This window comes from Bos grunniens, chromosome 3 (genome assembly GCF_055505025.1).
Source record: "Bos grunniens cultivar Pamir isolate PY7600 chromosome 3, Bosgru_T2T1.0, whole genome shotgun sequence".
Lineage (NCBI taxonomy): Eukaryota > Metazoa > Chordata > Mammalia > Artiodactyla > Bovidae > Bos > Bos grunniens.
Genome location: NC_141167.1, coordinates 93402259 through 93426484, shown reverse-complemented (window position 1 = coordinate 93426484; position 24226 = coordinate 93402259). Strand labels below are relative to the sequence as shown.

General features: G+C 45.5%; 1 protein-coding gene across 3 annotated transcripts in view; it reads left to right on the top strand.

The window, feature by feature from the left end:
* NGF (nerve growth factor) overlaps positions 1–23700 on the top strand; it is a 58539-nt gene extending 34839 nt beyond the window's left edge. For all 3 annotated transcript variants that reach the window (XM_086394476.1, XM_086394475.1, XM_086394474.1), the window contains exons 2-3: positions 14460–14583; positions 22807–23700. In XM_086394476.1, coding sequence (XP_086250602.1) covers positions 22819–23544 — 726 coding nt within the window. In that variant the 5' untranslated portion in view covers positions 14460–14583; positions 22807–22818 and the 3' untranslated portion in view covers positions 23545–23700. The remainder of the gene's footprint in view (positions 1–14459; positions 14584–22806) is intronic.
* The last annotated feature ends 526 nt before the right edge of the window (positions 23701–24226 follow it).

Below are 24226 nucleotides of genomic sequence, written 5' to 3'. Positions count from 1 at the left end.
TATAATTCAATGTGGCAAATCAGAAGGAAATGCTTCTTTTTTGTCTAGGTGTCCTGTCTGTTTTTCATAGGATGAGATTCTCATTCTTCTTGGAAAAGACCATTTAATTGGCTAACAATGAAAACAACCAAGTCTTCTTTAAAAAAAAAAAAAAATCACTGATGGTGACTCACCCTCTTCTTTGCCTTTGATTCCCTCCTATTATATACATGAAGTGCTCCCTGCTGAGAGCATGAAGCCTGGATAATTGAACCCGGATTGAGTAATTTACACGGTTCTGGGAAGTAAAGTCAACAATCCACAAACTGAATCCACTTCTGGATGCTCATCCACCGAGGACCCTTGACATCTGATCACTCTGACTTTCTGTTCAGTGTTTACTGCTTTCGCCCATCCCTCAAACCAAAGTCATAGCTCGGTAATTTCTTGTTTTAGAAAGTGACAAACAGAACAGGCAGAGAAAACACTGTATATTTTGGAATAAAAATGAAATCATTAGGGTAAGTTTCTATTCTTGGTGACTGGAATTTTACTCTGGTTCTGATTAAGCACAACAAAGATATTGTATGTGATGTTTTCCTGTAAATGTATGAGATAGTTTTCTATTGCATGTCCATGAATGGAAATATTAACAGACTCCACTTGGCTCCATCAGGCTCTGGCTTGGTCTTCACACCCAAAAAGCCAACCAAGAGAGAATCACATCCTAGCCCAGAGTGAGTAGTTTCGTTCTTGTTGTGGTTTTTTGGCTTTTTTCACAGTTTCACAATTAAGAGGAAGTCTTATCCACAAAATATGACAGTACATGGAATAGACACATTCCCTTGTCTATAAATTGCTCAGTAAGTAACAACTGAGCATACTAAACATCTGTCTTCTATGCCTACATTACTGTCAGAATAATGGGTCCATCCAGACTCTACTTCTTGGTGGTTAGAGTATTTAAGTGAGGAGGGTATTTCAGTGTCTGTGGACTCCCTCAAGGTAGTAAATAAGGAGTCTCATGACAGAAAAGTGGCAAAGTCAAGGCATTCCATAAATCAGGAGATCCCCATTCAATTTTTAAGTGATTAGGTAAACTCAAGAACAGAGGATATGCAGGATCCCACCTATACATTATCCATATCACAGAAACAGAAACCCACTGTCAGTACAAAGCCCAGAGGACAAAGCTGTTGCTCCTCTAAACCATCAGATTAGTGAGTGTCTGGAGAAGGGTTATGAGCAGTGACCACAGAGCAGGAGCCCTGTGCTCTTGTCCTTCCTGCCACCCACTAAGCACTTGCACTTCCCCACTTCAAGTGGAAGTTTCCTTATCTGGAAACTGGGGATAATATTGATCTCCGAAGATTGTTAATAAGTACTTTAAAAGGTAATCTCTAGAAAGCCGTTAGTAGAATGTGTGGCAAATAATGCACAATAAATGTTACTTATTATTAGTGGTAGTAGTTGTATTCACTTTTAGCCCAAGGTTTATGCTGCTGCTGCTGCTGCTAAGTTGCTTCAGTTGTATCTGACTCTGTGCGACCCCACAGACGGCAGCCCACCAGGCTCCCCCGTCCCTGGGATTCTCCAGGCAAGAACACTGGAGTAGGTTGCCATTTCCTTCTCCTAACAGTAGTGCACCGATCCTCAAACATTTCACAGGCAGAGGGAAGAACCGGCCTCATTTTGGAAGACAAGTCACGTAATTCCTTCTTTACCTTTGGAAGTGTACATGTGTTTATTTACAATGTCCTTGATAGTTGCAGATACTCCTATTTTGAGAGAATTTTATCAAGGTCTAAACTACTGTTATCAACATTATTAGAAATACAAAGTTAACAATAATAACAAAACTCAGGAGAGAAAAAAAAAAAAAAAACAGCTTCCAGAATGAGTGCTGGGAAATAGTCTGATGGAATATGTAGATGGAAAGCAGGAATATATATTTCTAGACACAGCTCTGTTCACCACTCAGTTGGGAGTTATATGGAACATAAATAGCTCATTTAACTACTTGCAAGGGACTAAATGACCCCCAGCTTGGCCCTCTCCTGGCTCAGCAAGAGGAAGCCTTGAGAAACATTGGTCAGACTTCCCTGCCTGACTCCGGAAAGTTATTTAATCCGTTAGTGATGGTGGTAATGGTGACGGTGGTATTGATAGTGGGGGTGATAATGGTGACAGTAAAATGGTGGCAGTGGTGACGCTGGTGGTGGTGATGGGTGAATGATAGGCTGGCGGTGGTGAGGAAGTATTGAGGGAATGATGGTAGTGGTGATGGTAGTGGTGATCTTAGTGGCGACGGTGGTGGAAGTGACAGTCATGGAGGTGGAGGTGATGGTTGGAAATGATGCTGCTGTGCTCTATGGATCTGAATAAGAGACCTGACTTGTATAAATGCTGTGATCTATTTGAAAGGTGGGCAGAGAGCCACAGGACACTTAGGTACTAGGCCTTCATGAGCACAAATGCACAGAGCATTTGGTGCTGGGTTCAGCGTGTAACTACAATGTATGTGTTTCAAGACGCTTCCTTTCTTGGGAACAATGCAAGCAATACAAAGATGCTTAAGCAGACTGCTGTTCTGTTGTTGTTGTTTAGTCGATAAGTCATGTCTGACTCTTTATACCCCATGGACTGTAGCCCGCCAGTCTCCTCTGTCCATAGGATTTCCCAGGCAAGAGTACTGGAGTGGGTTGCTGTTTCCTTCTTCAGGGGCTCTTCCTGGCCCAGGGATGGAACTCCCGTCTCCTTCATTGGCAGGTGGATTCTTTACCACTGAGCCACCAGGGAAGCACATATACTGTTCTACTGGCTGTAAATTTTGGGAAGTTTTGCTTATTGAAAGCTTTTTGTTTGTTTTATTTTATTTTATTTATTTTTGGTTTTTATCATTAAAAATGTTTCAATCTTTATTTTGGGAATAGGGAAATCAGGTCTGTGGAGAGAAAGAAAAGTAGAAATAATTAAAAAGAAAGTTGAGGCTGCAATCCTGGACACAGATGGGTGGATACTGCAGGTAAGGAGGAGAGCCCTTTGTACACAAAGTGGACCATATCTGGCTCAGGCAGAGCTTAGAGGTCACCACAGCCACGCATAGCTGCACTGGATGAGTAGGTGCCCCAGGATAGACGGTGAGGACCAGAGCCAGGCTTAATGGCTGTGGCCCAGAGGGAGCTGGGGCTGCCAGTCAAGCACCTGCCTGGGGACAAAGGGTGACACTCTAGCCCGGACATGGTGGCATGAGTCCCTGGAAGGCCTTGGAGGTGCAGCTCCCTTTCACAGACAGAGGCGTGGTGCCAGGAACTCAGCTGATTCACAAAGAAAGGAGTGAAATGCTAACAAATGGTTTTCATTATCATTGTGCGGCCTCCACCCTCATTCTGTATGTGTGTGCTCTGCTTTTTTCTTTCTTTTCATCTTTTCCTGGGTTGTAACTAAACAATGAGGTGATTGCCATCCCAGTGGATTGCACAAGGGAACCGATGGCTGGACTGGAGCATAGCTTTCTCCAAAGAAATTCTGGACAAGAAAAATAAGCAAGCCAGAAATAAGGAGTTTGTTTTGCCTGACACCTGTGTGTTTTAGTGTTGGTAATGAAGGTGGAATGAGGCTTTGCTCAGAGCTAAGACAGTTGGTTCCTTAGCAGTGCACCTGTCAGCCCAGCCATGGGGCATTCTCCTTCCTAAATAAAACACCACATTGTCAACATGACAGGGGGGGCTCACCCAGTAATCCAGGAATATAAATTGGGACCTCTTGTTATTAATCAATATAATATTTTAAAAAATGATTTACTTTGAATAGTCTGGTGCAGCTGTGGGAAGAATTTTCAATTCTGTTGCATAAACATTCTTTAAGGGCTTCCCTGGTGGTGGCTCAGATGGTAAAGAATCTGCCTGCAGTGCAGGAGACGTGGGGTTTGATCCCTGGGTCGGGAAGATCCCCTGGAGAAGGGAATGGCTACTCAGCCAAGTATTCTTGCCTGGAAAATCGCATGGACAGAGGAGCCTGGCAGGCTACAGTCCACGGAGTCACAGAGAGTCAGACACGACTGAGCGACTAACACACACACACACACACACACACACACAAGGGCCTACTCTGAGACAGCCCCATGAAAAGAAAAACACCTAAGATCTCAAGAAGTTAATGATCCAGCAGATGCCAAAATCTGTCCCCAGTCCCTGGATGCCGCTGCTGCTGCTGCTAAGTTGCTTCAGTTGTGTCTGATTCTGTGCGACCCCACAGACAGCAGCCCATCAGGCTCCCCCGTCCCTGGGATTCTCCAGGCAAGAACACTGGAGTGGGTTGCCATTTCCTTCTCCAATGCATGAAAGTGAAAAGTGAAAGTGAAGTCGCTCAGTTGTGTCCAACTCTTAGCGACCCAATGGACTACAGCCCACCAGGCTCCTCCGTCCATGGGATTTTCCAGGCAAGAGTACTGGAGTGGGGTGCCATTGCCTTCTCCGAGTCCCTGGATAAGTGAGCATGAATTTGACTATGAAGATACCTTTGTGTTGATATTCTTCTTGTGATCTACTTTTCCTGTAAGGCAGCAATCACCATCGGCAAAGATGCTATGAACTCTATGGGGCCTGGCAAGTTTTAGTCATAGCTGGAGTAGCTTCCTTCCTCTGACTTGGTAAGGCTGAAGAAGATGGATTATTTCAAAAACAAATATCTTAGTTCGTTACTCAGCGTCTTTGTCAGCAAATGATTGCAGATAATCATCCTGCAGCTGCAGACCATGCTCCCGCACTTGCTCAGACGGGGCCACTGAGCATGTGCCTGGCCAGCCATTCCAAAAAGATTGGGATATAAACAACGACTGTAACGTAAACAGGATTTCTTTCTGCCAGAGACAGCCGGACAATGGCATGGGATGGACGGGGGGCATCACTTTCTGTTCTGCACCCAGCCTGCCAGTAACCCACTGCCAGATTATAGCTGAATGTCTTTAATGGTATTAATAAGAAGAGCTAGCATTTATGCAGCACCAGCTAGGTGCCAGGCCCTGGGCTAAATGCTTATTTCTTTTAAGCCTCTCAACAACTCAATTCTGACCTTTGAGAGGAGACACTGAGGCAAAGAGAGGTTAAGTCGCTTGCTAAAGGTCATACAGCTGATAAGTGGTGAGGCTAAAATATAAGCAGCCAGGCCTCAGGGCCTTGGTTAATTTGGCCATCAAGGGACATGCAGAGTCACTCTCTTTACAGCTCTAACAGCTTATAATTCTGTAAAATAATAATTGAGATTCTAAAATAAATAGTCTAAACTTGCCTCTTGAGTGACTGAGTGCCTGGTCTCTCTCTCTCTGTGTGTGTGTGTGTGTGTGTGTGTGTGTGCACTCGCGTGCACAGTGATAGACCAGGGAAGACTGTCCGCCTTCATCTTTGGAATTCCTAATTACCCACAGTGCTCTGGGCCCTGGAGACGGTGCGCTCTGTGGGTCCTTTGTTAGCTCTGGAGTAAATTTCCTCAGCGCGGGGTTTTGCTTTTGTTCATGATGTCATGGTCAAATAAGGCCTAAAAGAAGAAACACTAGAAGACTGAGAATGTTGCGAAATATAATTGTATGAGAATTAAGTGACTTTAGGGAGACAGCAGGTTTTCATCTCCCCTGATCTTTCCTCCTGAGGAAATGAAAGAGCTTGATGAAACTCCTTAAAGAGAGCTTTAATGCCTGTCAGCCCCTTATTACAGTTAGCTGGGAATTCCCTGGTGGCTTAATGGTAAAGAATCCTACCAGTGCAGGAGACACGGGTTTGATCCGTGGGTCGGGAAAATCCCTCGGAGAAAGAAATGGCAACCCACTCCAGTATTCTTGCCTGGAAAATTTCAAGGACAGAGGAGCCTGTAGGCTACAGCCCATGGGGTCGCAAAGAGTTGAACACAGCTGAGCGACTAAACAACAGTTAACCAGCCCATTGACATTCTGACAGTCTCCATCAGGCGTATATGATCTGTATAATAAGTGCCCAGTTGGGGCTGGGATTGTTAAAGACATACACAGGAAGTAGCTAAAATAGCCCAAAGCCTCCTGGCAAACACATACATGCAAATAAATTTTTCATTTCCAGCTCTTATCTTAGCCTCGGGTTACCTAGGATTCGCATGTGCTGCATGCCTGGGCAAAGCTGGGCTGCGTTATCTCTTTCATGCCTTGAGTCAGATTTTCTGAGTGTGAAGTCAGCAGACAAGCCAGGAAATGTCAGCACAGAAGAGCGAGGGAGCTGTCACTCGCTCCCTCGAGGGGTATGGAGTGGGATGGCATCTGATGTGCCCTTGGGACTCGGTATCCCCAGAATGTGCTGGCTGCCTGTGATCCATGTTTTCTTGGAAGCAGGGTGTTTGGGGTGCAACAGTTTTTGCAGTGAAATTGAAGTCCAGCTGCTCAATAGAAATAGCCAGATGCTGCTGCTGCTGCTGCTAAGTCACTTCAATCGTGTCCGACTCTGTGCGAACCCATAGATGGCAACCCACCAGGCTCCCCCGTCCCTGGGATTCTCCAGGCAAGAACACTGGAGTGGGTTGCCATTTCCTTCTCCAATGCATAAAAGTGAAAAGTGAAAGTGAAGTCGCTTAGTCATGTCCGACTCTTAGTGACCCCATGGACTGCAGCCCACCAGGCTCCTCCGTCCATGGATTTTCAACCAGATGGCTCAATGGCAAAGAATCCTCCTGCCAATGCACGAGATGCCGGAGATGCAAGTTCAATTTCTGAGTTGGAAAGATCCCCTGGAGAAAGAAATGGCAACCCACTCCAGTACTCTTGCCTGGGAAATCCCATAAACAGAGGGGCCTGGCAGGCTACAGTCCATGGAGTCACAAAAGAGTCAGACATGACTTAGCGACTAAACAACAGCAACATCTCATGGACTCTTTAATGAGTAAGGGTGGCCTTCTACAGGGATTTTTACATTCAAGTCCCACAGCTTGTCCGTTATCCCTTTTTCATGGAAGGATGAATTGCCTGCCTTTTTTAAAGCCCTAGAACACTGTGTCTGTTTAGTCAGGATTTTTCCCAGGTCTTTTTCAGGGCTGTGGATGTTTAGCTGGTCTTAATTTCTGAAGTTACATCTGAACTGCATTATAGACTTATGTATTGTAACATTGCTTGACCTGTTGCTTGGAAAACGTACCGCACACTGAGAGGAAAAGGCCAGCTCAAGAAGAGCTGAGGATAGTTAATCTGATAAAGCAAATGGAATAAAGAGCTTGGATCCCAGTTGGCTCTCATTGGCAGTGTTTTGTTTTCATTCATGTATTCCATCCCAGGTGTTCATCTCAATCTACAGTAGGCTGGGGGCCTTGGTAGGCACTGATATTATTAGATGTAAACCTTGATTCCAACCAACCCTAGAGTTCCCCCTTTTCCCCAAAACTTCTGTCTGCTCTTAGTCCCAAGTATGCAAACAATAGCCAGGAAAAGCCCAGCACAGAACTGAAATGGATCTTTTTCTTGTGGTTTAAGAATCAGCCAGTTGGAACTAAGGAGATATTTTCTTAGGGTTGCAGAAAAGTATGAAAAACTATTGGATTGTTTTTGGCGCTCAAATGTAGATCATAGACATATCATTAGTATTACTAAGCTGATGGGATACACTACAAGGAGTGTTATTTAGTAGCACATTCTTGCAAAAATGTATTGGCTTCAGCTCTGTTATGGAAAGCTGCTGTGTACTTAGATGTCTTACCTTCTACCACATTCGTGTCATTGTGATTACCCATGTTATGAAAACCTCTCTATGGCACTGACATTGCATAGTTTGTGAATCCACAACTTATAGATCCAGTCGGGCAAGTACCATGACAACCGTGTCCCACCACATACCCCAGAAGGCTATACACATTTGTAGCAAATGCTAATTGATTTTGAACCTCAGGGTCAGCACCATGATGATTTCTTCCTTGAGCTGCCTCTCTGGGCAACTGCTAGGAAGAGTTTGTAATTTATCTGCGAATCTCCAAAAGAGCCATAGGACCATTACTCTTTTAGAGAAATGTGGCAAGACACTTCAGAATTGTCAGCATTGAAACTTTCAGTCAAAAAAAAGAATAGCGGTTTTGCTGAACCTGAATATCTTCCTAAGTCCTGTTGCCAGATGCTCTATTTTCCTATTGGTTGTGCCAAAACCACTAAATAGTTAAAACATGTCAAATCATCTCGAAACGGCCAAAACTGAATTTTTTTCCCCAAAGAAAGAGTTCCCAGTCAGCAAACCTCACAGTCATATTCCATACTAAAAAATGTCTGATTAGGCTAGAAATTATAAAAAGAGACTTTCAATGTAAAAGATTTCAGATTTTCTTTGTGTATAGGCTCAGAGTGAGAACTAACAGAGAGAGGGAAGAATTAAGGGGAACAGTTACAGCAATGAAAACCACAGCGACAGCACCAACACTCATTATTACACCCTCACCAACATGTTCTTGCTGCCCAACCTCCCTAGTGAGTTTTCCCAGCTCACAGAACTCCAGCAGGTGGAATTCAGGAGGGAGGGGGCTGAAGCTCACGCCATCTACTCTTGCATTTTGATGTGATGTAAGCTGGTCTTAGGACTAGCCGTTGGGTCCCAGCACCTGTGAGGGATGAGTGGTCTAAGAAGTCTTTTTGTCAAGCATCCTCCAATTTTTGGTCTTAAAAATGTCAGCAAATAGTCCTTGGGCTTGATAATAAGTTAATCATAGCTCCAACACCAAAGACCATTTTAAGTGGCATGCAAGGAGTTAAAAAAAAAAACTTTCAAAATTCACAAATGTCAATTATACCTAGATAATTCTGGGGATGGAGTGTGGGAAGGGAAGACAGGGACATCGTCCCCTCAAGAGTCTGTGAGCTGTATGCTCACACATTCTTGTTGCCTATGGTGTGACCATACCTGTACTTTATATTTTGTGAGATATGTTCATTTCTTGATCATTTTTCTTTATTGCTAGCTCATCAAAGCCAATGTCAAGTTTTCCATTCATCCTGTGCAGCCATGACTCTGAGTTTTCCTTGGGGTCACCTTGGAAGCTTTACAAAATATAGTTTGTATTTCAAAACTGACCAAAATATCATTGAGACCTTATGAGAGTGAAAGGGAGGCTGAGACAAGTGTCAACAGAGAGGGCCATACAAACATGCTCAACTTCAGGGAGTCTTCAGAAGAACCTTTAGCTCCAGCTGACTCAAGGCTGATTGATCTTGGGTTTCGAGGCATGATCTAGACATAATGTTAATTGTGATATGGAAAGTTATGGTCAAGCAGGCAGCCTGCAGAAGTACTCTGACTCTTGAGTCGTCACTCTCTCTCAGCCCTGGTTCCCTCACTCCAGGGGGAGATTGCATTTGGAGGGGGGTCCTGAGTGGAACCCTCCAAAACAGTGCTTCTCAAACTTAGGTATGCATCAGTATCAGCAGTAGGGATTAAAATTCAGATTTGCTGGGTTTCACTAAACATGGCTAGGCCTATGGTAGAGCCTAAGCATATACATTTCTAAGAAATTCTGAGATATTGCTAGTATTATGGTAGACCTCACTTTGAGAAACACTGCTTTAAAGTCTGAGACCCAGCATTATCCTGGTCTAGAAGGAATACCAGATTACAGCAGTATTCCTTCATGCCCTGAAGAAGGAATAGAATGTGGTCCTGAGATGAGCTGGCATTTATTTCCATGCATTTATAAAAGTGAAAAAGCTCTCTGATTAAGTGATTACTGCATGAGAAAAGACAAGGCTTTAAAAATAGATATGCATTTGGGGCTGTTTGTTCCTAATATCATTGCATTAGAAATTGGTAATATTTAAATCAGATTTAATTTTAGAGCCCCAACCTTCACTAGCATGAGACTAAAAACAATGACAATAATATCTATGGCAATCACTTAGTATTTCAGTATTCTGGGCAGGAAATTGTTGTCTCCAGTAGCAAACTACCTGTACCTACACTGAACAAGAGAATACCAGAGGAGATGCAAGACAGGCTCTCAAAGATAGCAACCAGACATCTAGATGTGGTTGGCAGAGGACCCTGGCATGCAAAGGGGGCTATTGTGGTTGATCTACAGCCCATCCCCCAAGAAGGCAGTTCTGCCTAGGAGTTGTGGAATGTTTGATTTAGACTGACCATCCCTCCCCTTCAAATCAGCTAGACTGGAGGCCACCCTGGCATACAGTGGAATATATAGAATGTTTTCAGAGAGAGTCACTGTTACTTCCCTGATTGTTCCCTAGATTAAAGTAGGGGCTTTTGTGTCACATTGGAAGGTATAGTCAGCAGGTAGGCCACAGCAGTGAGTTCTGCAAGCTCACAAGTTTCTGCTATTGCTGTATAAGACCACCACATACTCTTCTCACCCTCCCCAACACCCCCTCCTAAGCCATGTGGAGCTTCTGGGGCTCTGTGATAGCTTTCCTTCCCTTCTTCCCTGATGAACTCCTATTCATCCTTAAGAACCCTGCTCAGATGTTACTTCCTCTACGACCTGGCCAGATAAAACAAATTCTTCCCTCTGCTGTTTCCCACATCATGTCAGAATTATCTATCATACTTAGCACATTGTGCTCTAAATGCTGCTCATGTATTTGCTTTCCTCACCTCTAGCTTCTTTGCTCTTGTATGTTGTGCTTATGTCTCATTCTTCTCTGTGTCCCTAGTACCTAGCACAGTGGCTGGTGCAGTGCCTGCAAGTTTAGAGTTTAATCAATGAAATAAATGAATCCCAGTGTTTGTACAGAAAGGAAAGCATTCCTTAGATGTGCAGTATGGATGCAGGCTGGAAATATTAGTGCCCATAGAATCATGGCAATCAGAGCTGGAAGGGACCTTAGCTAGCATCCCTATTGGTTCCCTCATCTGTGGAGAAAGATCAGAGATGCCTAAAGATACTTGGCGACTTGGGCCAGGACAAAGTTCTGTAGTTTCCAGTCTGGTGATCAGTCAGATTTGGCCAAACACCCAGTTGAAGGGTTTGTGGACCAGGTTGATCAGATCCTGTTCCGGTGAGCGATGGAACCAGATCCCAGAATGCCCACCTCCTACCTGGAGGACCTGCTGTCCTCCCCCTCCTGTGCTCAGTTCAACTGTGATTCAGGCCTTTGCTACAAAATCTAACTTTTTTTAGTGTTTGAGTAAGTGTTCATCTCTAGGTCTGAACCCCAGTTGAGGTTTGGAAGCTATTTCTGGTACTTCTGAAGAAAAAGGATATTTTAAGTAGAGTGGGTAAGAAAGAGAAAAGATAACATCCCAGTCCTTAATTTCACAATTTGCAGCCACAGGAAAATCACTCCAGGCCCTTTCCACCACCTTGTCATCCAGCCTCTCTGCATGATCAGCGATTTGGGGGCCATGGTGGCTTCACTGACCTTTGCTTCGATAGTACAAGCTGAGAGTGGGTGTTGCAGGGAGACTGAGGAGGGGGTCCACACTGGGAAAAGGCATGCTGGGAAATGGGGGTTGAGGGGTTGGAAAGATAATCTAGATAGGAAAGATAAAGGTGTCATTTGGAACTCCCCACCTACAATAACATTCTACAGTAGACATTAATATTTCACTCGCTCATTTGTAAAACTATCTCATGTCACCCTCCAGCTTAAAGCCTTCTGCTCCCTTCCCATTGCCTATAGGGTAAAACCGTAGTTGTCACTACACTCCTGCACACAGAGTTGCTCACTACATTCTTCTCTCTCTCCAATTCATTTCTTAGGTCTCTTTCCTACATGCTTAGCATCTTTGACTTGTTTCTACCCCCCAGGACCTTTGCACTTACTGTTCCTTCTGCCTGAAATGCCATCTCCCCAATTCCTTCTCATCTTTCAGATCTCAACTTGAAGATCATTTCTTCAGAGATGGAAGACCATTTCCACTAAGCATCCTGTCTTCAGTGGCCCCTCACTACACCCTGCCATCACCCTCTATCATCCTATCCTGCTTACCTGCAGGGCATGTGGAGAATATAAGACGTTATGTTGATTTATATGAGACTGTAAACCCCATGGAGTATAGACCTTGTTGATCTTACTCACTGCTGGGTCCCTAGCACCTAGGACAGTATTTGGTACATGGTAGAAATATATGCTCAGGAAATATTGTTAAATGAATGAATGAAGTGCCTACGTATCAGATCAGTTGCTCAGTCGTGTCCGACTCTTTGAAACCCCATGAATAGCAGCACACCAGGCCTCCCTGTCCATCACCAACTCCCAGAGTTCACTGAGACTCACGTCCATTGAGTCACTGATGCCATCCAGCCATCTCATCCTCTGTCGTCCCCTTCTCCTCTTGCCCCCAATCCCTCCCAGCATCAGAGTCTTTTCCAATGAGTCAACTCTTTGCATGAGGTGGCCAAAGTACTGGAGTTTCAGCTTTAGCATCATTCCTTCCAAAGAAATCCCAGGGCTGATCTCCTTCAGAATGGACTGCTTGGATCTCCTTGCAGTCCAAGGGACTCTCAAGAGTCTTCTCCAACACCACAGTTCAAAAGCATCAATTCTTCGGCACTCAGCCTTCTTCACAGTCCAACTCTCACATCCATACATGACCACAGGAAAAACCATAGCCTTGACTAGACGAACCTTTGTTGGCAAAGTAATGTCTCTGCTTTTGAATATACTGTCTAGGTTGGTCATAACTTTCCTTCCAAGGAGTAAGCGTCTTTTAATTTCATGGCTGCAGTCACTGTCTGCAGTGATTTTGGAGCCCAGAAAAATAAAGTCTGACACTGTTTCCACTGTTTCCCCATCTATTTCCCATGAAGTGAGGGGACAGAATGCCATGATCTTCGTTTTCTGAATGTTGAGCTTTAAGCCAACTTTTTCACTCTCCACTTTCACTTTCATCAAGAGGCTTTTGAGTTCCTCTTCACTTTCTGCCATAAGGGTGGTGTCATCTGCATATCTGAGGTGATTGATATTTCTCCCGGCAACCTTGATTCCAGCTTGTGTTTCTTCCAGTCCAGTGTTTCTCATGATGTACTCTGCATATAAGTTAAATAAACAGGGTGACAATATACAGCCTTGACGAACTCCTTTTCCTATTTGGAACCAGTCTGTTCCATGTCCAGTTCTAACTGTTGCTTCCTGACCTGCATACAAATTTCTCAAGAGGCAGATCAGGTGGTCTGGTATTCCCATCTCTTTCAGAATTTCCCACAGTTTATTGTGATCCACACAGTCAAAGGCTTTGGCATAGTCAATAAAGCAGAAATAGATGCTTTTCTGGAACTCTCTTGCTTTTTCCATGATCCAGCGGATGTTGGCAATTTGATCTCTGGTTCCTCTGCCTTTTCTAAAACCAGCTTGAATAACTGGAAGTTCACGGTTCACATATTGCTGAAGCCTGGCTTGGAGAATTTTGAGCATTACTTTACTAGTGTGTGAGATGAGTGCAATTGTGCAGTAGTTTGAGCATTCTTTGGCATTGCCTTTCTTTGGGATTGGAATGAAAACTGACCTTTTCCAGTCCTGTGGCCACTGCTGAGTTTTCCAAATTTGCTGGCATACTGAGTGCAGCACTTTCACAGCATCATCTTTCAGGATTTGGAATAGCTCAACTGGAATTCCATCGCCTCCACTAGCTTTGTTCGTAGTGATGCTTTTTAAGGCCCACCTGACTTCACATTCCAGGATGTCTGGCTCTAGGTCAGTGATCACACCATCGTGATTATCTGGGTCATGAAGATCTTTTTTGTACAGTTCTTCTGTGTATTTTTGCCACCTCTTCTTAATATCTTCTGCTTCTGTTAGGTCCATACCATTACTGTCCTTTATCAAGCCCATCTTTGCATGAAATGTTCCTTTGGTATCTCTGATTTTCTTGAAGAGATCCCTAAGGGAATAGAAACCTACCATTGCTTCTAAGAACTACAACCTAAAACTGAATAGAACTTTTTCTCTCATTGTACAAGCTCCCTAGCTCCTGATTCCTAAAATGTGTCTTTGCTAAACTTTGATCTCTGAGATTGTCATCCTAGTTCTGTAAGAGCTCTGTTATCTGTCAAGTGGTTGTCTTGCTTTCTACCATGACTTGGTCTGGAGTTTCATCAAGGCACCAGCTTGTTATTCGTTGTCAGGACTTTATCTTCTGAATAATTTACCTTAGATATACTGGTCCAGAGTTGGGTATGCTATATCTGTGTGTATGATGTACAGAAGGATTCCATTTTGATGCTGGATTAGGGACCTGTTAAGCCAGACTCTGATGTGGGACTAGAAGCACCTACACAGGGCATAAGATCAACCATAGACTGTGTCCAGGGAGAAACCAAGAGTTCTGGCACCAGACTGAGAGGTGGGTGCCGCCCCAAATCTGGGCAAGGTCAGGCCCCTGGCAATTTTGGTAGCTGAGCTCTGGCTTCTTTGGCTCTGATGCTGGCAGAGTCCCAGCACTCAGGAAAATGAGGTTTATCCTCTTGCTTGGGGCACAGCTACCCATCTGCTAGACAATGTACTGAAGCAACCATCTAATGCCAGCTCTCTCTTCCCACAGAGTCCTGGCCTGGGGTCGTGCAGTCCAAGGGGCTGGATGGCATGCTGGACCCAAGCTCAGCTCAGCGTCTGGGCCCAATAACGGCTTTTCCAAGGGAACAGCTTTCTGTCCTGGCCACACTAAGGTAAGCACCTGCAGGGCATCTGGCTCACCAAGGTTCCTAGTTCTAGAGATGCCAGGGTAGCTGGAAACAAGCCTGTGGCTGAGGATGGGACTTCGGTGCTAGCTGTCAATCAGAAGGGGCCCGGGTGGCTTCTAGTGATGCCCTACATGTGGCCCTCCTAGCCTGTCTGGAGAGAATGTCACTCTTGCTTTCAGGCTGGTCCCACAGTTTTCAGGGACATGATTAGAGACTGAGCCACCCTGTCTAAAGGATCAGAACACAGGACCTCCAATAGACAAACAGCACCAGTCAGACCCTCCACACAGCTCATGATCTGTCTGAACAAGTGATCTTAGGAGACTGAAGGTCCCTGATCACTCTTCATGCCCTTGCCTGTGGAGTGGAGGGTAGGGAGAGCTCCAAGTCTGGAAACAAGGGTGATCTCCACTTCCACGAGGCTTCTGCCTGCAGTCAAGATATTTACTCTTACTGTGTCTCAGTTTCCTTCTCCATAAAATGGGAAGAATAAAACCCATCTGCCAGATTTGTTGTGCTGGGTAATGAGACAATTGTGCCCAATAAACCGATAAGATGTAATTATGATCTCTCCTCATTCATTTTGAGATGTCTCTAAGAATTCAGGCAAGTAGATTCTGTTTCCATTCTGCCCTGAAGTAGACGATAAATCCACAGGTGCCCACACCTGCTAGTGGTTTCTGACTGCATTCTTCTGTCATGGACATTGTAAGTGCTTTTGGATCAAGCCTGCATGATGCTGAGAAAACCTGATAAACCAGATAAAATAATTAAGTATCTAATTACTCCCTGGATCTGGATTTATGGCTTCAGGAAGGTAAAACTTATAGCCTGCTGAACGGAATTTTCATTTTGATGTTGGAGGCTGAATAAATGCAGCCCAGGATCCATCAGTTATAGTGTGTGTGCAGCCTCAGCCCTCTCGCCTCCAGAACAGCTGAGGCAGAGCAATGCTAAGTGCCCGCCTACAGAGCCTGCCACTCACCAGCTGCATAACCCCAGGTCACCGTGCCTCTCTGAGGTCCATTTCTCTCCTCTCTAAGATTCAAGGATTGGACAGGATGTTGTTGTTAGGTCACTAAGTTGTGTCCAACTCTTTGCAACCCCATGAACTGTAGCATGCAAGGCTTCCCTGTCCTTCACTATCTCCAGGAGTTTGCTTAAACTCATGTCCATTGAATCATTGATATCATTCAACCATCTCATCCTCTGCCACTCCCTTCTCCTCTTCCCCTCAATCTTCCCCAGCATCAGAGTCTTTTCCAATGAGTCAGCTCTTTGTATCAGGTGGCCAAAGTATTGGAGTTTTAGCTTCATCAACAGTCCTTCCAATAAATATTCAGGGTCGATTTCCTTTAGGATCGACTGGTTTGATCTCTGTGTCCAAGGGACTCTCAAGATTCTTCTCCAGCACCACAATTCATAAGCATCAATTATTCAGCACTCAGCTTTCTTTATGGTCCAGTTCTCACCTCCGTACGTGAATACTGGAAAAACCATAGATTTAACTATATGGACCTCTGTCAGCAAACTGATACCTCTGCTTTTTAATATGCTGTTTAGGTTTGTCATGGCTTTTCTTCCAAGAAAAACTGCAGGAAATGCAAGTTTTCAGGCCCCACATCAAACCTACTGAATCAGAGACTCTGGGGATGGGCCATCCAGTCTGTAGTTTAATAAACCTAAAATCAATGCAGATTCTAATGCATTGAACCTCTGGACTTGATCAGCTCCCACATGCCTTCCAGTTCATGCTTCCCCATAATAAATTCAGCCTGGGAGACACTAGCAGAGGAGCTGGATTTCATACTGTCAGTGCCTTTCTCTGCGGCAGCCTCAGGGATTTCTCCCTGGGAAGCTGAGGGGCCCTAGAATTCCTCTCTCACTCCACGCAGGCCCCAACAACCAACTGTGTCCCAGTCTTTAGAGCTGAAGACAGCAGTCAGTTTACATTTGGAGTGGAGGCCAAGTGTAAAACATGAAATGACTCCTGACCCACACTCTAATGTGGCGAATGAGATGGAGAAGGAGGCTGGATTTTCTCAGCCACAAGGATTTCCTCTCCAGCTAGCATTTCGTGACCCTGGTTCACCAATGTAATCGCTAGTCTAAGAATCACTAACAGCTCCCTCTCAGCACTCCTCCAGCCAAGGCAAGGATTCTCTCACTCCCTCTACAAGGCATGTCCAAAGGCATGCTCAGCAGGCCTTCCAGCGCCGTTGGCCGTCCTGGCCACAGAGATGGACCAGTTACTTAGCTCTGCCCAGCAGCTTCACCACCTATTCAGGTGAGAACATCTATGTGATTGCAATCACGTGGTGCAGGAAATTTCTCTTATTACTGGAGTATGTAAATGACTGGAAAACCACAGAATGTACCTCCAGCCCAGAAGAGGGCAAGGAAGCTGGGTGGGCCTTGAATAGATGGAAGAAGGCCCCCGGCGGGTCCCCCCACTCTTCGTCATTTATCTTCCATTCTCGTGGGAGCAGGACAAACACAGACATTCACACATTAAACAGAACATGTTCCATCCTGCAAGCCCCTAATTGCATCTTCCCCAGGTAATCATTCTACTCACAGGTCTCTGCTTAGTGAAACCCCAGTGAGGGCTGTCACCACGTCAGAAGTAAGGCTTCAAAGTTTGTTTTTAAAAGTAAATAAATAAACCCCTCCCTGGTTCACATCAACCAAGGACAGAATATTCTTTTGTGAACTGTGCCTTGTACTTTAAATCACTAGAATAAAATACATACTAAATTTTTCTTTTCTTTCTTATCTACTCATTATTCTTTAAACAAAAGATTTTTTTAAAGAAGATTATAGGGGCATACTATTATGAGTAAGTCAATTTAGAAAAAAAAAATCCTTTTGCTCTAAGGCCTAAAGGAGAGATATATTTGCAACATTTTAAAATCTTAATGAAATAATAAAGCAATCTCTTCATGATGCAAATCTCCATTGTGTTCAAATACCCCCAGTGAGTACAGGTTAGGGGCTTCCCAGGTGGCCGAATGGTCAAGAATCTGCCTTCCAATGCAGGAGGTGCAGGTTGGATCCCTGGGTGGGGAAGATCCCCTATAGAAGGAAATGACCAACCCACTCCAGTATTCTTGCCTGGGAAATCTTATGGACAGAGGAGCCCGGCAGGATACAGTCCATGGTGTTGCAAAAGAGTTGGACATGACTTACCAGATAAACAACAACCACAACCACGGGTTACCTTGACAGTGTATTGAGGAGCAGCATTAGACTTTAAGAACTCTGTGTAGTCAGTTGAGTAGAACCAGCAGAATTCTAGGCAGAGCAGAAAACTTTATGATTGCTTACACTCAGTGTCAAAGTTGGAAGATACCATAAACAGATGGAGAAATGAAGGGACACAGAAGGAAGAGACTTGTTCACACATTCAGACTCTTAGAGGTGGAGCTCCTTGTGAAGGTTAGGTCACCTGCACGGGAAAAGATGGACGGGATGCGCATCTGCCTCTAGGGACTTTGCCCTTTAAAGGGGAGGATAAGAGTAGAATATAATGCTGTAAGAGAATTTTAAGGAAATGCTTCTCCTTTATGGAGAAGGAAGAGAGTTGGTCTCTCTGAAAACAGGAAAAGCTCCCCAATGGACGTGGCATTTAAGTTGACTCTTGCGGCCAACAGGAAGGACTCTGACCAGCAGAGGCAGGGAGCAGGAAAGGCACTGGTTGGTGGGGGATGGGTAAAGGGGAGAATGCCTGGCACAGAAGAGCCTGAACTGAGGGCAGCGGCGGGGAAGCACAGAGCCGGCACAGCCTGTGAGGAGATCTGTTTGCCAGGAATGCAAAATATGTGGAGGGAGTAGATGGAAGGCAGGGTCTATCTGCCAGGCTGAGCGGTCCTAGTGGCTCCCTAGACAACTGCTCACCTCTGGATCTCCTGAGCATGGTGATGTGATCAGAGTAGTGCTTTAGCAAGTTAAATGGAGCAACCAGGGATGGTAGGCAACCAGGACATAAGTTGGGAGACTGTTGCATGACCTGAACCAGAAACACAGAGGTGAGGACAAAAAGCACAGTTTCAAAAGATGACACTAAAACAGACAACAAGGGCTGGATGAAAGGCAGAGAGGAAAAAGCAGAGTCCAGTGAGGAGCTGAGGCCGGGAGCTGGCAAATGAAGCAAATGGTGGTTCCAGTAATAGAAAACAGAGATGCAGAGAAACATGTTTAGGAGGATGGGGAGAGAGGCTCACAAGAGATAGTAGCTGTGAAACTACTTTCACAAATCATCAAGTGGCCCAAAATGGGGAAGCTGCTTTTGAGTAAGGGAGAAGGCAATGGCACACCACTCTTGCCTGGAAAATCCCATGGATGGAGGAGCCTGGTAGGCTGCAGTCCATGGGGTCGCTAAGAGTCGGACACAACTGAGTGACTTCACTTTCCCTTTTCACTTTCATGCATTGGAGGAGGAAATGGCAACTCACTCCAGTGTTCTTGCCTGGAGAATCCCAGGGACGGCGGAGCCTGGTGGGCTGCCGTCTATGGGGTCGCACAGAGTCGTTCACAACTGAAGCAACTTAGCAGCAGCTTTTGAGTAAAGAGGAGAAAGGAGAGGATGGTGGTCCTAGTGGGGACGTTGAAAATGAAGGTTCTTGTTTTGGACGGCTTGGTTTTAAAACATCGACACCCGTGGGGAGTTGCTTATCACGAAACTGGGAGTTCAGAACTGGCTTTCAAAGGAGAAATTGGACCGAAGATCCTGGCATGGGCATCAGCTGCACAGACATTTCAGTTGACTCTGTAGAAGAGGATGAGCTCAGCAAAGGGGAGACTGTAGAATGAGGTGAGAGCCTCTGGTAATGGGAAATAGGGAGAGGTATGTCCCTTATTAGTTGGTGATGGACAGGGAGGCCTGGCGTGCTGCAATTCATGGGGTCGCAAAGAGTTGGACACGACTGAGCGACTGAACTCAACTGAACTGAACTGATGTCCCTTATTATCATCAAATAAATTTGATGACTACATTGTAGTCTTTTCATTTCCCTATCCAAACTCTTAAGTATTACTAATATGGACATGAAGGGATGAATTTCCATTTCATTTCTTCTCCCTCCATCTACCTGATAAGAGATAACATTTCTGAAAAGCAGAAAGAAATGAAACAAGAAAGGGAGCAAAAGCCAAAGACTTGAATTAGCAGCCAACTGACTAATCAGCTGGACATTCATCTGGAAGACCATTAGCCTGCAGAACCAGTGACGGTCAAAAAGCCAGATGTGTCACTACCTCCTCTGCATGGCTGGCTGGAGAACTGGAGCAAACACAAACATTTTTTGAAGTAACCAAAGAGAAAAGAATTTGGTGGTTTTATTCTTGGTATCTTACCAAAGAGCTGTCTAGCAGCTGAAGAGAAGCACATTACCGAGAAGAAGAATGCACTGCTTTAAAACAGATTAGGAATGCACCATGTGGTCATATGCACAGCATCCAAAAGAAACCAGGCGTCGTGGTGGAAAGAAGGCAGATGGTGAGCTACTGCGGACATCCCCATTCACTCTCTCACTCACTCTCCTTGTAGAGTTTGAGGACTTTCTACATGCCAGGCACTGCACATGGCCCCAGTAAACTCAGATGGCACCACTTCCAAAGTGCTCTGAGGGAAACAGACAAGTAAACCATGATTCACAAAACAAGGAGGGGTAGTAGGGTTAGGCCCAAACCATTAGAGCAAAAAGGGGTAGAAAAAACCATATTTTTGTTTGTTTATTTTTTCATGAACAAGTATTAACTTTTATTCAATTAAATTAACTGACGAGAGAACCAGTAAGATGTTATGACCAAGTCCAAGGAGAATTCAAAGAATAGACATGTAAATGTAAACACTAAAGAATATTGAAATGAATTTGCTGAAATGCTACAAAATTGGACAGCAGCCAGAGACAATCATGAACAGACAATAATCGCCCCCCCCCAACCCCGGACAATCACATACATTTATATCATTTTTCTAAGACTTACACAGTTGAATATTAGCTTAACAATAGTCGATTACAGAGAACAGATGGGGAGCCCTCAGCAGGAACACCCTGTGATTGTATTTTTCTCATTTTTGATGCCTCTCATGACGTTTCCATCAAAAAAAGTAAATCTATTAAATCTCATCCACTAGCCATGCAGGTGGATGAGACAGGCTCTGTCCTCCAGGACCTTATATACAACTGGTGGGGAAATAGTCTCAAATCATTAGGCTTGAAAAGAAGCCTGACTGAAATAAAACTATGTGCTATGAAAAGACGTGGATGGAGTGTGCTTCAAGAATGAATTAGCAGCAATATAACTGAAGAAAATAAATCCTTGATCACAGGACATTGGAATGACTCAGATGTATAAGCACCTATTTAATCCTAACAACAGCCCTGTTGTTAGTGTTTGTGGTGGTTTAGTTGCTAAGTCATGTCCAACTCTTTGCAACCCCATGGACTGTAGCCCATCAGGCTCCTCTGTCCATGGAATTTTTTCAGGCAAGAATACTGGAGTGGGTTGCCATTTCCTTCTCCTGGGGATCTTCTTGACCCAGAGATCAAACCCATGGATTCATGCCTCCTGCCCTGCAGGTGGATTCTTTACTGCTGAGCCACCAGAAAAGCCCTGAAATAGTGTTTATTGCCTGCTTTTCATCATTGAGGAAATCAGAGCTCAGAAAGATTAAGTAGCTTTCTGCTAACAAGTAGCAGGACTAGGAATCCAAATGAGTTTTCCTAACCCTAGATCCAGTGCAGAGTTCTTTTCATTACACTGATTTAGTAGAAAAGAACACACACACACTTCTGAACTTGAGAATGGGGAGAGATGGCTATTGGTTGGGTGATCTGAGAAAGTCTCAAGGAAGCAATGGTACCCGTGCCAGGCTGGTAGAGTGGGCAGAGAGCAGAATGACCTGGGGGAGAGATATGGGAAGGGAGTGCATTGGAAGTTTAACACCCTGTCTAGGGGGTGCCTCTAACCCTACCAGGAAGATCTGGGGAAGCTTCCCAGAGGAAGTGACATCTGATACACATCTGCAAGTGTGTATAGGAGCTCACCAAAAGTGTGCTCAAGAACAGAGCTAGTTTCACAGCAGGTTGCCCTGGGGGTGGTCGCTGGTAGGCAAGTCAGTGCAGTTGGGTGCAGAGTCCCATCTGGCAGGAGCTCAAAGGGGCCTGCACTGCTAGCGGGGACAGATGATTTACACTATTTGGTCTATTCTTACTTAAGATTAAATGATTTTTGAAAAGACACACTTAAGAATGAAAGAGAAAGTGGAGGAGGAAGGAAGGGGGGGAAGGGTAGACTGGCTTAGTAGGGGGTCAGGTTTAGATTCTACTTCTGGTTCAGTTTTTGTAACTGTCGGCCTATTAATTCATTTCTGTGGATCACTTTCCTTGCATATGAAAGGGAGATAGATGATAAATCCTAATCTAAATCACAAGCTAACGAGAAACTTGAAGTGAATGCATTTGAAAAGCTGAGAAACATCACTCATGAAAAGAGAAAACATTATCAATATCATGCTTACAAGCATGCACCGGTGGCTGAATAGCTAGACTGGCTCAGACGTCCCAGAGCTATATACTTTTTTTTTTTTTGCCAGGCATGGATTGGCATGTTTGTGGATTTTCAATCATCAAATCTCAGAGCTGACCTGGTGCTCCTACCTGCAGAGGGTGGGTTCAAGGCTGAGGCTTCAAGACAAATCCCCAGCAGCCCTTCCCACTGCCTTCACAGGGGTTCAAACCATTGGGCAGGGCACAGCGCTGGAAGAGGTGTCAGACTCACCGTCCCCAAGCCATTCTGCTGCACACACACCACCTGCCCATGGTGACTGCCTCACTGGGAGGTGGAGAACTCAAACGATTCTTTAAGCAGTGCTACCAAGTTCATACCACACCACTGGGCAGAATTTCTGGGACTTTGTGCGTCCCTTCCTAGAAAAGCCCACCCCTTCTGGATGAGGTGCCCAGATGGCCAGGTTGTCTGAGCCAGCCCTGTTTAAGTCTGTCATCCTAGTGTAACAGTTGTAGCATCGCCTTTCACTCTCAGAAGGGCCCCAGTTTGAAATTCCAGGGTCACCTTACCCTTAGCCACCAGGGGAAGCCTCCTTGTCATCCTCTGGGAAGGTCAACTCCAAGGGACCCAGAAACCACACTCAATCAGCACTCAGCGCCTGGTGGAATAATCCTCCTTTCTGTTTCATTCCAGGTGCATAGCGTAATGTCCATGTTGTTCTACACTCTGATCACAGCTCTTTTGATCGGCATACAGGCAGCACCGCACACCGAGAGCAATGTCCCAGCTGGACACGCCATCCCTCAAGCCCACTGGATTAAACTTCAGCATTCCCTTGACACAGTCCTCCGCAGAGCCCACAGCGCCCCAGCTGGGCCGATAGCTGCCAGGGTGGCAGGGCAGACCCACAACATCACTGTGGACCCCAAACTTTTTAAAAAGCGGCGACTGCGTTCACCTCGCGTGCTGTTCAGCACCCAACCCCCACCCGTGGCCGCAGACACTCAGGATCTGGACTTTGAGGCGGGCGAGGCCGCCTCCTTCAACAGGACTCACAGGAGCAAGCGGTCGTCATCCCACCCCGTCTTTCACCGGGGGGAGTTCTCGGTGTGCGACAGCATCAGCGTGTGGGTGGGGGACAAGACAACGGCCACGGACATCAAGGGCAAGGAGGTGATGGTGCTGGGAGAGGTGAACATCAACAACAGTGTATTCAAACAGTACTTTTTTGAGACCAAGTGCCGGGACCCCAACCCCGTGGACAGCGGGTGCCGAGGCATCGACGCGAAGCACTGGAATTCATATTGCACCACGACCCACACCTTCGTCAAGGCGCTGACCATGGACGGCAAGCAGGCCGCCTGGCGGTTCATCCGGATCGACACGGCCTGCGTGTGTGTGCTCAGCAGGAAGACTGGGCAGAGAGCCTGACCTGCCGCAGCCCCCAACCCTTCCCAGCTCCCCTCTACACTCTCCTGCGCCCCTCCCTACCTCAACCTGTAAATTATTTTAAATTATAAGGACTGCATGATAATTTATAGTTTATACAGTTTTAAAAAATCATTATTTATTAAATTTTTGGAAGCAGCTTGTGTGCTGGCCCTCCAGTCATTCTGCCCAGGCTGACCATCCACAAGTCTTGGTTCGGAGGCTGCAGGGAGGAGGGTCCACAGTACCCCCTGGCTTTCTCTCAGTGTGAGTGTGCTCAGTCATGTCTGACTCTTTGTGACCCCATGGACTGTAGCCCACCAGGCTCCTCTGTCCATGGGATTTCCCAGGCAAGAATACTGCAGTGAGTTGCTATGCCCTCCTCGAGGGGATCTTCCCAATCCAGGGATTGAAACCCCGTCTCATGTACCTCCTCCATTGCAGGCAGATCTTTACCACTGCGCCACCTGGAGTATCTTACTCTTTCTCGCAGACACACTTGTAACCCTCACCCACCCGTCACTCCCAGCCAGCCGTGCCACTTCGGGAAAAGCTAACTGGATTCAGATATTAGCCTAAACTGGGCATGATTAGGAAGGGACGTCTGTCAGATTGCAACTTTGTTCTGCATTCCAGAGCCAAAGATACCTAATCTTTGGATTACCAGCCCAGATTCTTGAGCCTT